The sequence below is a fragment of the Alosa sapidissima genome, chromosome 14, assembly GCF_018492685.1.
Source record: "Alosa sapidissima isolate fAloSap1 chromosome 14, fAloSap1.pri, whole genome shotgun sequence".
Taxonomy (NCBI): Eukaryota; Metazoa; Chordata; class Actinopteri; order Clupeiformes; family Clupeidae; genus Alosa; species Alosa sapidissima.
This window is the reverse complement of record NC_055970.1, coordinates 11560948-11572426: the sequence shown is the minus strand read 5'-3', so window position 1 is coordinate 11572426 and position 11479 is coordinate 11560948. Positions and strand designations below refer to the sequence as shown.

At 41.0% G+C, this 11479-nt stretch overlaps 2 protein-coding genes across 2 annotated transcripts in view; both read left to right on the top strand.

The window, feature by feature from the left end:
• Positions 1-478: 478 nt before the first annotated feature.
• Positions 479-4558, top strand: LOC121681684 (troponin I, fast skeletal muscle-like). The gene is made up of 7 exons (XM_042061560.1): positions 479-544; positions 1501-1533; positions 1678-1714; positions 1854-1982; positions 2594-2683; positions 3227-3403; positions 4216-4558. Exons 2-7 carry the CDS (start codon positions 1526-1528, stop codon positions 4303-4305), a joined length of 531 nt encoding a protein of 176 aa, XP_041917494.1. The 5' UTR covers positions 479-544; positions 1501-1525; the 3' UTR covers positions 4306-4558.
• A 5555-nt stretch (positions 4559-10113) lies between these two features.
• The window catches only part of LOC121681728 (caldesmon, smooth muscle-like), a 27101-nt gene continuing 25735 nt past the window's right edge, over positions 10114-11479 (top strand). The window contains exon 1 of the mRNA XM_042061646.1: positions 10114-10130. The gene's annotated coding sequence lies outside the window, so the exon portion shown is untranslated. The remainder of the gene's footprint in view (positions 10131-11479) is intronic.

The window sequence follows — 11479 nt, the reverse complement described above, 5'->3', positions numbered from 1 at the left end:
CTCATCACAGACACTCCCCTGTGGTCCTTCCATCTCCTGCCTCTCTGTCTTTTTGTCCTTTGTCCGCACTCAGATTCAGTCATATTCACAAACCCAAGAAAATCTCTGACAATCACTTATTGGAAGAAAACAACTAAAATGTTCATCATCACACTGTATGTGTGTATATAATCACCCATCTAAAAAGGTGAAATAAATCTGATTTCTAAAAACAAAAATATTCATTAGATTATTTCAGACTAAATTATGCAGTTGTATATGTGTTGTATGTGTTATGTGCTGTGTAGGTCTTTGAGGAATTAATGTGGAAATATTGTGGGGGCATTTCTGAATAATGGACAGGGGAGGGGTAAGATGGGATGCCAGCAGACAACAAAGCCCATTGGCTTGAGCCAGAAGCTGCTGCCTTATAGAGAGATGGACTTTGGCTCGGACATCTGAGAGCACTATATATACTCAGATCGAGTACTGTCCATCGCTTGTCCATCTCACTGATCCTCCCCACATCAGATCCAATCTGGTCATCCTTCCCTCGGGCTGATAGGTGAGATCTCTCCGTTCCTTCGAGGTCACTGCTTGTACCTTCTCAACTGGACTCTAGGGGTGGTGTGCAGTAATATGGATTTGGAGACTGGGGCGTTGAGTCCCAAGAATTTGATGGTTTAGTCTATGGAGATTGAATGTATGCCACGTAGGTGGCTTATCAGCGATGAAGTCTGATAGGGAGATAATGAGGGCTAGGTGACTGTAAAACACATATTTAGCTATTCTGAGTGTGACTGACATAATAGCCTATTCTTTCCTTGTGCTTGTTGTTTTCTGAAAATGTAGGCTACATTAGAGAGGAACATCTAGCCTACAAGGCATCTGTCATAGAACCTCCCCTGAAATTTGTTGGATTCAGGATGCTGAGTTGAGACTAGAGCAATATTTTTGAGAAACGGTCCTCAATGCTATAAATAGAGCTTAATGCTTTGTCAATCTTCCCTGAATAAATAATGGTTAGTTCAGTAGAAACATACTGGAAGTGACGTGTTTTAACTGATAGATGTACATACAGTAGGAAAGAAAACTGAGTCTGTAACTAGAAGTTTGGTACTGTCACTGTGATATATCTATGAACATTCTTGATATGTATGTATGTTAAACTTTGATCAAAAAGTATAACAAAGTGATTTGCAGCAGTAACCAGGCCGGTAATTGTCTCCCAGAGGCAATATGGAGGCTTGGAGAATACGAAAACATGGAGATTTTGCTTGATGTCTCAGCATAGTTGAGGAAATTCTTTTCTAGGCAGGGCCAGTCTCAGCTGTTGTTGACCTTTTGTTTTGGAACACTCCATAGGGCTGTGAAGACAACTGGTCCCCCTCTGCCAGGCCCATTTTAGACATGAGAACTTCCACTCATACTTTGCTTTTGAGAGAGATTAGACTCTGTGGCACCAAAGACAATTTTTGTTTCAGATGGGTTTAAAAAGGAAGAATTGTTTTCAATTCACAGGTTCTTGTAACAACAATCCAGCAAGATGTCTGAGTAAGTGTTTCCATCTATATACTTACGTATATGAAACATATTATCTTCTGTGAAATATTAAAAATTGTTGCATTGTATGTTTAATTTGATAGATATTTCTACAATTTTCATTGACTTGGGATATTTATTTTCTAAACTCAAAAGGAAAAAGATGACATCAAGCCGTCGGCATCACCTGAAGGTAAACAAAGAGTGGCAAGTTCATTGAAGAAAACGAGAAATACTGACATCTGATTGCATATACAGCAACACAGCAAAAGTAATGCTTGGTCTTCAAAATGATCTGACAAAACTCGCTTCCAAACTGTCCATCCCTGTAGAGCATGATGCTCCAGAGAGGTCAGCAACTGCTGGAGGCAGAGGCCAAGCAGGCCGAAGTAGACAAAGAGAGATACATGGAGGAGAACTGCATTTCTCTTGACCTCCCAACATGTATGCAAGGACTACAGGTACAGAATGAAATGGGCTGAGTTCCTCATAATACTGGGGAACTATTTGATGATGCTGTATACATATTGTTCTTATACACAAGCTGTAGCTTTTAGTAAAACCACTGATTTCCTTGAATTCCCCCTTGGGGATCAATAAAGTATCTATCTATCTATCTATCTATCTATCTATCTATCTATCTATCTATCTATCTATCTATCTATCTATCTATCTATCTATCTATCTATCTATCTATCTATCTATCTATCTATCTATCTATCTATCTATCTATCTATCTATCTATCTATCTATCTGGGGGCAGCCGTGGCCTACTGGTTAGCGCTTTGGACTTGTTACCAGAGGGTTGCCGGTTCGAACCCCGACCAGTAGGCACAGCTGAAGTGCCCTTGAGCAAGGCACCTAACCCCTCACTGCTCCCCGAGCGCCGCTGTTGCAGGCAGCTCACTGCGCCTGGATTAGTGTGTGCTTTACCTCACTGTGTGTTTACTGTGTGCTGAGTGTGTTTCACTAATTCACGGATTGGGATAAATGCAGAGACAGGATCAAAAGAGTATATAATACTTATACATATTATCTATCTATCTGATGTTGTTTCCATAATCTGCTCCAGGACCTGTGTAAGAAGCTACACCAGCAGATCGACGCTGTGGATGAGCAGAGATATGACATTGAAAGCAAAGTCGCCAAAGCTAACAAAGAGGTGCTGAAGACAACCCATTAGATATGCCACATCACAGACAACCCTAAACTAAGCAAACATATGCATCCAGCCTCACAGACAACGCACTACATATGCCCACAAGCACATTACTGTACATGTAATCCTGCATCACTGATTACTCACTACATGACAGAAAACATAATTCTGAACAACAACAGTTGTGGCACAGGACCAATTTGTGAGGAATGAATGTGTTGTCAGATAGGCCAGGCCGCCAAGGTGACAGGCAGGACACATTTGCAACTCTTGGGGGCAGTTTCCTACACATGGATTAAGCCTATTAGACTAAAAACTTAGTCTAGATTTTTACTTTTACAGCTATTTTCAGTCTAGGACTAGGCTTAGTCCATGTATAAAGTTTACAATGTCTGTTATCAGCGCCTGGCAGACAGTTTGGGTAATCCCTAGTAGTGAGAGCAGTGTCTTAGAATTGACCACTGGATGACCTGTCTGTAAGATGGCCTACAGATCCTCCTGTGGCCACAGCAGTGAAATGATTTGAGCTGTGGCCTTTGTGCTTAGGTTGAGGATCTGAAAATAAAAGTGCAGGACCTGAAGGGCAAGTTCAAGAAGCCGGCCCTGAAGAAAGTGCGCATGTCGGCAGATGCCATGCTCCAGGCCCTGCTGGGCTCCAAACACAAAGTGTCCATGGACCTGAGGGCTAACCTGAAACAAGTCAAGAAGGAGGTGAAAGAAGAGGTGGGTTCATGCCTCCTCCAGTATCTCTTGGTACTGACTTAAGCAATAAGCCCCGAGAGGCCGTAGGTTACACTGATTCTACAGCTAAGGGGCGTTGTTAGGCACGAGTCAGTGTAACCTACGGACTCGAGTGGCTTATTGCTTTTCTAAAACTGTTACTATAAATACCCGGCAAAGTTTCATAAAGTAAAGGCACAGCAACTAGAAATATAACGAGTTATTCCTAGATAATCATTCTTCCTCTATCTGAATGGTTGCCAAGCAACGTCGAGACGCAGCTACTTTAACTTTTGTATCAAGTTATGGTAGCGCAGTAATATAGAACGAAATGCGGTCAAGGTGTATATTTATGCAGCATTTTACACCGGCATCGAACGTGATTCAGCCAATCACAGTCAAGGACCGGAACTATCAGTTTTAGAAATGTTTTTTAGGTTAAGTTGTAGCCTATTCAATCATTCATGTCTGGTCTTCACACAAACAAATTAACAAATACATAACGCAATAAAGACCAATTACTAAAGAGAGTTCAACATTGAAAATGTATGCCCATGCTAACCAGCTGAATGAATAGTTAAATGGCACTATGAATTAACTGAGCGATGACCCTGCTGTTCAGTTTGTGAATGTTTATAGGGTACTGACAGTAATGACACACCTCATTCCTTAACCACACTGCAACACATGTTTCTCTTATACTAACTGATTCATACTTGAGCAATGTGGACAGCTGGTGCTTGATGCCTCACAGCTGATGACTCACCTTTTTCACCGTCTTGTTTTACACACCCCCTGCCATGTGCCCCCCACAGGAGAAAGAGTCTGTTGGCGACTGGCGCAAGAACATTGAAGACAAGGCTGGCATGGACGGCAGGAAGAAGATGTTTGAGTCTGAGGCGTAAAGTCATTTTGTGCCACCAATCTTCATAGAATACATCATTTTTGTCTAGGTTATGCTGCAGCTGCATGTATCTCATCTCTAGATTCACACACTTGGTATGACCCAAGTAAATATGCCAAAACAATCATGCAATTACCCACACTTGGTATGACTGTAGTTGGCCATTGTTAACATTCACTCTTTAACTTTCATATATTCTACATTTAACTAATTGGTAGGTGGCCTTTGTAAATAAACTCTGTATCCGATGACAACTCTCACGTTTCATATCTCTGTCATAGCATGCATTTTCTTTCATGTTCAAAACACTGTTTTTTATTAGACAAGTTTATACATTTATTTGCTTGTAGGTAATGCCATAGAACGGCATTGCTGCAACATTCTTAAAATCATTAGAATTGGCCTTTCCACTTCCACTTGTTCACATACTTATACTTCCAGGACTACACGCTAACACTGTTTAGATATTATAATGGCTCTCTCCGTGTAGTTACTGTATAATTGCATCACTTTATATTTTGATTCTAATTGCCCTACTCAAACATACTGTACCTCCAGAGATTGTTTTAACAGACTGATGTAGTGACTTTCTGTACCAGAAGGGGGCGTCTGTTCCTTCAGTTTATGGTGCAACCCATCATCTACATTACACTAAAAGATAAAAATAGAGCAGGAGAAGTGACTTTAGTTGCATCAGGGACAAACATGCAACAGCAATGACCTAAACCAAAACCACAAGCCTTCATCCTGCAGCCTCATACTGTGCCTTTATGAAAACAGTCAAGGTTACAAAGAGTGATGCTTTCAGCTGTGAGCTACTAAAGCAGTTACAGATGTTCAGTTAACAGAATTAGTACTCAAAGACTCAGAGACTCTAATAAGTTTGGCCACTGATCAGTTTCATAATAGCTGTGGTACAGGGCAGAAGGAGCATGTGTGCTGTTCAGCCGATAGACCGCCAGGCTGCGCTATACACATGTGCTGCAGGCATGTGAACTATTTAAGCACATAAACACTGTTTATGCGGGAACGCCTGGCTGGCTTCTCTGTTACCATAGTGGCTTCACAAACAGGACGCGGCCAGTCACCCTTTGCATGTGTAGATTTATGTGACCTGAGCTAGGAGAGCTGAAAATGCATGTCTAGTATGAGGCCAGATGTGAGACAAGGACTTCTTTCAAGGAAAGAGGAAAAGAATGTCCACACGGTGACTCACAGAGTTTGACCTGTCCAAAGCAAATCTTTTATTTGTATCTCATGCAGCATGAAATATTTTACAAATACAAATGCTGAACAGAAAGTAAAATATCTCCCAACTATAGTCTTAATTGTACCTTATAACTAATATATTTTAGTACTGCTTATTATTGATATTAAAGCTGTGGCAAAATTAGATTTTACAATATACTATTTGTTTGTGGTTTATCAGGAGATGAAGCGTGTCAATCCTTACCACAGCAAGGTGTCATGTGGAAACCTGAAAACCTTTCTGAAGCTTTCTAGAGTTTCTCCCTGAGTCACCATAACGGTTACGATGAACTAGGACACTGCCAAGCTAACGACCAACGAAATATGAGTCGGAATTAGCAGTGTGCCAGAAACCACACTGTTTTATTGCAGGAAGATGGATGGATTGTTCTGTTTAGGAAGAGTGTATCCTTTCCTGTTTTAAAACAACAGTCGTAAAATAAAGGATGGCATATTTACCTTTACTTATAAGGTAATTTGACATTTGATTCTCTATAAGGCAATCATTTAAACTTAATTATGAGAAGCTGATCTTAGTTGAATTTTAGATATTTCTTTCTGTCAACCACAAGGTGGCAGTGCAGATTTTAATCTTGGTAATATATCATCTACTGGACAGCTGAATTAGTGTTTTGGCAAAAGTTAAATCATGCAGTAGTAAAACTTGAAAATGAAAAAGTATACAGCACACAAAATATGTTACAAAAGTCCAGTATCATTCAGGTTGATGCAAGTCCTGGTCTAGTTGTATGTTTTTTAAAAGGTCTCTGACAGACTGATGGACATCATCATGTGTTTACCCTGCAGGTCACATTTTAATTACATGTATTAAACTATGAGGAGCACACCTCTTCCTCCTCCCTACCAGAGCACCCCTCCACTCCTGTCCTCTTCTCTCCTCTCCTCCTCTCCCCTCTCCTCTCCTCTCCTCCTCTCCCCTGTCCTCTCCTCTCCTCCTCTCTCCTCTCCTCATCTCCCACAGTCTTTAGCAGAAGCAGTGTTGACAGGTCACATGTCACTCTGATGAAGATTAAGGTGCTGCTTTGCCCTCCTCTTTGCCAGTATCCTGCCTCGTCCATGGGTGTCCTCTGTTGTCCTTCTACGGTCATTTGACATTTGACTCTAACCCCCCCCCCCAGAAGCCCCCTCCCAACTTCCAAGGCTCCTCCGTGCCCCCCTCCTGCATCTTAAGTTACCACAAGCAGCGCAGATGCATGGCACCAAGGAGAGCTCTTCCTAAGTATAACTGCTGAGAGAGCAGTGGCTAATGCAAGGGCGGATTCCTCACAGCTAACTTTGGAGTGACTCACTCACATCATCCCTAGCAGACTATTAATGGCAGACTGATTATTTCCTTTAACCAGCAGCATTGTACATTAATCCCTCTTAGATTTGGCTGTGAGTACTGTACTGAGTGCTTGCATATGTGCTCAATGCAAATACTGAAAGGCTGGTCTCCGTTAGTTGGTGTACACTCTCGTTCTACAGTTATAACTTGTCTCCACCAAAGAGGTGATGTTTTAATATCAGTTTGATTGTCTGTGGTCCAATGAAGAACTAATTAGGATCAAGGGACGGATCCAGGACCCCCCCCCCCCCCCCCCCCCACACACACACACACACACACTCACTTTTTTTTTTACATTTCTTTCCCATTTCACCTTTTTTTCACTTTCACTGTACACTGAAATAAAAATGTCCCATACATTAACATTACATTTTAATATTTCATCAATTTTGCTCAAAATACACAACAAATGCATCTTATCTAAATAATCAGCTGCAACTGTCTGGACTGGTAGAGCAAAACATGCCAAAGGAAGTAATTTTCTGTGTGAACCCATAGGAGGTGCAGTCTTAACGTCTGATACCATTGGAGCTGGATTAATGCTTAATTTTCATGGGCCATGGGCCATGCAGTTGAGTCAACACCTTATAAATCACTCATATTTATATGTATTGAAAAATTACATCAGGATTTTTTAAACGTTCTAAAGTAATAATTTTCAACTACAACCTAAAATGAACCCTACCCTAACCTCTCGCAGGGTCAACGGAAAGTTTGTTGATGGTGGCCATCCAAATAAAGAAGGGTCAGGGTTGGTTTGATATAGTAGCTGCTATTTTAAAGCTGTCACCAAGAAACTATATGATCACTTGATACTCCTAGTGAACTTGAGTTATAGAGTAAAAAGCCAACGTTACCCTCATCAACAAAACATCGGAACAGTATTGATGTGCTGCACACCACTCTTCCTTTGGCATTCACTTTGTCTGATACTGTGCAACCCAGAGACTGAAGCCAATGCGCTAACAGACACACAACAGACATAGCTAACCATTACTTGAATTTTTATGCAAAATGTATGAAAGGATCCTTATATTTTCAATGAATGTACCCGTTTGGCACATCACATCTTTCTCTACACTTTTGGAATGAGCATTTATGTGGCGTGGTTAAAACTATCCGTTGCAATCTGTAACTCCCTCTCCGGGATGATTTTTTAAAAGTCTTAATTATAGTGATACCTCATCCAGAAAGAGGGAGGTCCACTGAGACTCTGCCCATACACAATAGGCTTGTTATATTTAAATGCTTCCATGTGACTTATTCCCAGTCAATTCATCATGCTCTCGGCTTGTCCATCTAAGATTAGGCTTCCCATCAAAATGGGCTATGGGCAATTCGTTTTTGAAGTAAACCATCAAAGATTTTCCACTCGACTTAATTAGTGACCAACCCTTTCAAATCATATATGTTTTTATTGAGGCATTTGTCTTACATAAATCATGTTTTACAATATGGTGACTGTCATTTTCAACCATAAACAACTACAATGAGCCAGTTAATGCACTGGAATCAACATTGGTGGAATGTAACACATCCTAACTGAAAGCACCTGCCTGCAACTCCTCTCCTGTAAACTACATACAGTAATCAGTATATATTTTTTAAAATATGAATAGCAGTGTGTAAATAGAAAAGTAGTGTGTAAATAGCAATATGATCCCCATGAGTTCCTAGACATTCTTCAGAGCTGAAATCTGCTGTGAGTCATTGACCAGACGGGGAATTATTGTCTGTACATCTGTCTGAAATAAGGCACTTGTGTTGGTGCCCATCATCTAGGAAGTGATGTCCACATGGTTTCAAACAATGGCTGGAACTTTACTAGCACCCCCCCCCCCCCCCCCCCACACACACACACACACACCAATAACATAAAGACTGATGATGTCGCAGAGTGTCATCTTCACACAAGCCAGTGACTCCCAAGGCAACTGAGTTTTAAAGCTTTCCACTACATTGAGGTAATACTTTGAGGTCACTGTTTCTGATATTCAGAGGTCTTGCCAGAACGATCAATCCATCCACTGCACTAAGAGTACAGTGGCGCAGTCAGATTTATCTTAATGCCTCTCTCAGCACTTCATTTCAATCCAACTGAACAGAGCATGTGTGCAACAGAGGAATGTTTGGGCTGTTGCTCTTCTCACAGTAAATGAGACGAGACATTGACCATGCTTTCTACTGTTGCCATTTCAGGGGTCAAGGATGGCCTGTGTTGCCACTGTACATGTTTTTTTGCATTGGGTCATTGTAAAACTGCTACAGGGAACGGGATACAATTAACAGGCTTTCTCACCAAGCCTTGGACATCAGGCCATGCCCATGCTGCGTGAGAGAGGCCTGTGAGGAATAGTTAAATATGGTTTCATACTCACCCCTTTCATCCAGCAGCTGCTAAACTATTCCATACTTCATGCATTATCTGCCAGACTGCTGGCACTGCTAGACCGAGCCGTAAACACAGTTTAGGGCTTTAGCAACAAAAAAATTCTAATGCATGACTGTTAAATAAACCCTGTTGCCAAACATCATTTTTTTTTACATAGAACAAATGGATATTGACTTCAATACTGAACGGAGTTGGGAAGAAATTGAAAATGAATAAAAAAAATATTGTTTTCGCCATGCTTGTCTCCACGAAAGTGAAAGCACAGGTTTCACTGCTTGGATGGCTGGGAAGTGATCCCATTGAATGTGCTTTGGCCATCTTAAGGCCTCTCAGTTGGGTAAGCACCACTTAAACTCTGCAATGTTTTTTTATTTTTTTTATTTTCTATATAGACTGGCCTCCCTTAGCAGTTTTTTCGGTCCACAAATGGCCTGCAACGAGGTGTTAACAGAGACAGAGGGGGAATGGGTGGCTGCCTCTGTCATCCAGAATCAAAGGAGATTTCACACTTCTGCAAACTGGAGCTACATGTTTTAACATTTTCTTTCAGGAACTGCTGCTGTTGTTTCTGTGGATTTGCTTTCATTTATGTCTCCCAGATCGGGGACAAACTTGCAGCTTGAGTCAGAACCGTAAAGTAAAAGAGTAGCTTCATCTGAATGTTTTGCCTTTTTGCCATGGCAACAGCCTTGTTGCAGGCTGTGCTCATGTGGGAGAGGGAGGTGTGTGGGAGAGTGTGTTGAGGGGAGTGACAGTGTGTGTGTGTGTGTGTGTGTGTGTGTGTGTGTGTGTGTGTGTGTGTGTGTGTGTGTAAGAGAGAGAGAGAGAAAGAGAGAGAGTGTGTGAGTGTGCACGCGTGTGTTTCAGGGGTAAAGACAAGGGAGGGCACAGATTTAATGGTGTCTTTGAAGTCTTTGAACTGAGTGTCGGTCTGTACATCCAGGCTCAGAATGAACACTTTAGTTTTCATGAAAAGCTCCTATTCTATTCTATGCTTGAGTGATGAAAGACGAAACAGAAAGAGAAAGAGAGAGAGAGAGAGAGCAAGAGAGAGAGAGAGAGCGAGACAGAGATGTAATGTTATCTGCCCATTGACCACCTGGATCTGCAGGCATTGTGCCTTCAGAGAATGAAATATTAACATGACAGATATAATGATCTCTCGTTCACATGTGGGAGGCCAACTTCATGGCATGCTATGTACATTTCATTAGGCGAGGCACAATGCCAAGAAATCTAGAAACTGATTTGTTATGGCTGTGCCTAATCTTTGTGAAAAGCTGAATATGTGTATAATGTTCCCTTGTGTGAATTATAGGATGTTTAGGAATTGGATGGCATTGGTATACCTCTCTAGGTAATTGCTGATTGCTCTCATCCTGTTTTTTTTCTTCACAGTATGAGTTTACAGGGTGTGATTTTCCACCTTACAGTTCCAAGATAAATTAAAGGTGCAGTCAGCGATTTTATGCGATTTCAAGCATTTGTCAACATTCAACAATCATCTCCTCACGACCACTAGCTGCCCATTCCGTGAGTACACTGTAAAAGAAAACTCTGAACATGGGAAACAAACAAAGTGGCGTCAGCCTGCCCTCCAAATATTTCTCTGCTATTTCTCTGGTGTGTTTCATTTGGTCCTTGGTTAAAATATAATGTACATTGTTTTAGGAAAAAGCATCTGCTAAAAAATGTAAATATAAACATAAACAAATGTAATAAATATATAATATAAACATAAACAAACTTAATAAATATAAAATATAAACAAAATGTTAAGATATAAACATAAACAGACATCCTGGGCAATTGCTGACTGCACCTTTAAGTCTCTTTATTCAGTACCAGTCCAACATGCTTCTAATATATGGCACTCTTATGTGATAGTAAAGGCTTTTAAACATAATGCCCTGCCTGTCCTATACCTAGACAACAAAAGTGAAGACAACTCAACCAGTGGCCTACTGACTCTACACAGTGTGTCCACACAACCCCAGATTTTCTTTCTCAGTGAGGTGATTCTCATAAGGACTATGAGAAATTTGGGGACTTTCAAACAAGTATAACTTCATAAGTATGCCACTGTTGTATGGTACTGGTCAGATGATGAACGAACAAGTGTGTCTGTGTGTGTGTGTGTGTGTGTGTGTGTGTGTGTGTGTGTGTGTGTGTGTGTGTTTGTGTGTG

Bases quoted from the DNA above. Each gene is read 5' to 3' on its own strand.
- LOC121681684 (XM_042061560.1), top strand. The intron at 1,983-2,593 runs GTACAGAATGAA...AATCTGCTCCAG, and splicing joins CATGTATGCAAGGACTACAG to GACCTGTGTAAGAAGCTACA. The intron at 3,404-4,215 runs GTGGGTTCATGC...TGCCCCCCACAG, and splicing joins AGAAGGAGGTGAAAGAAGAG to GAGAAAGAGTCTGTTGGCGA.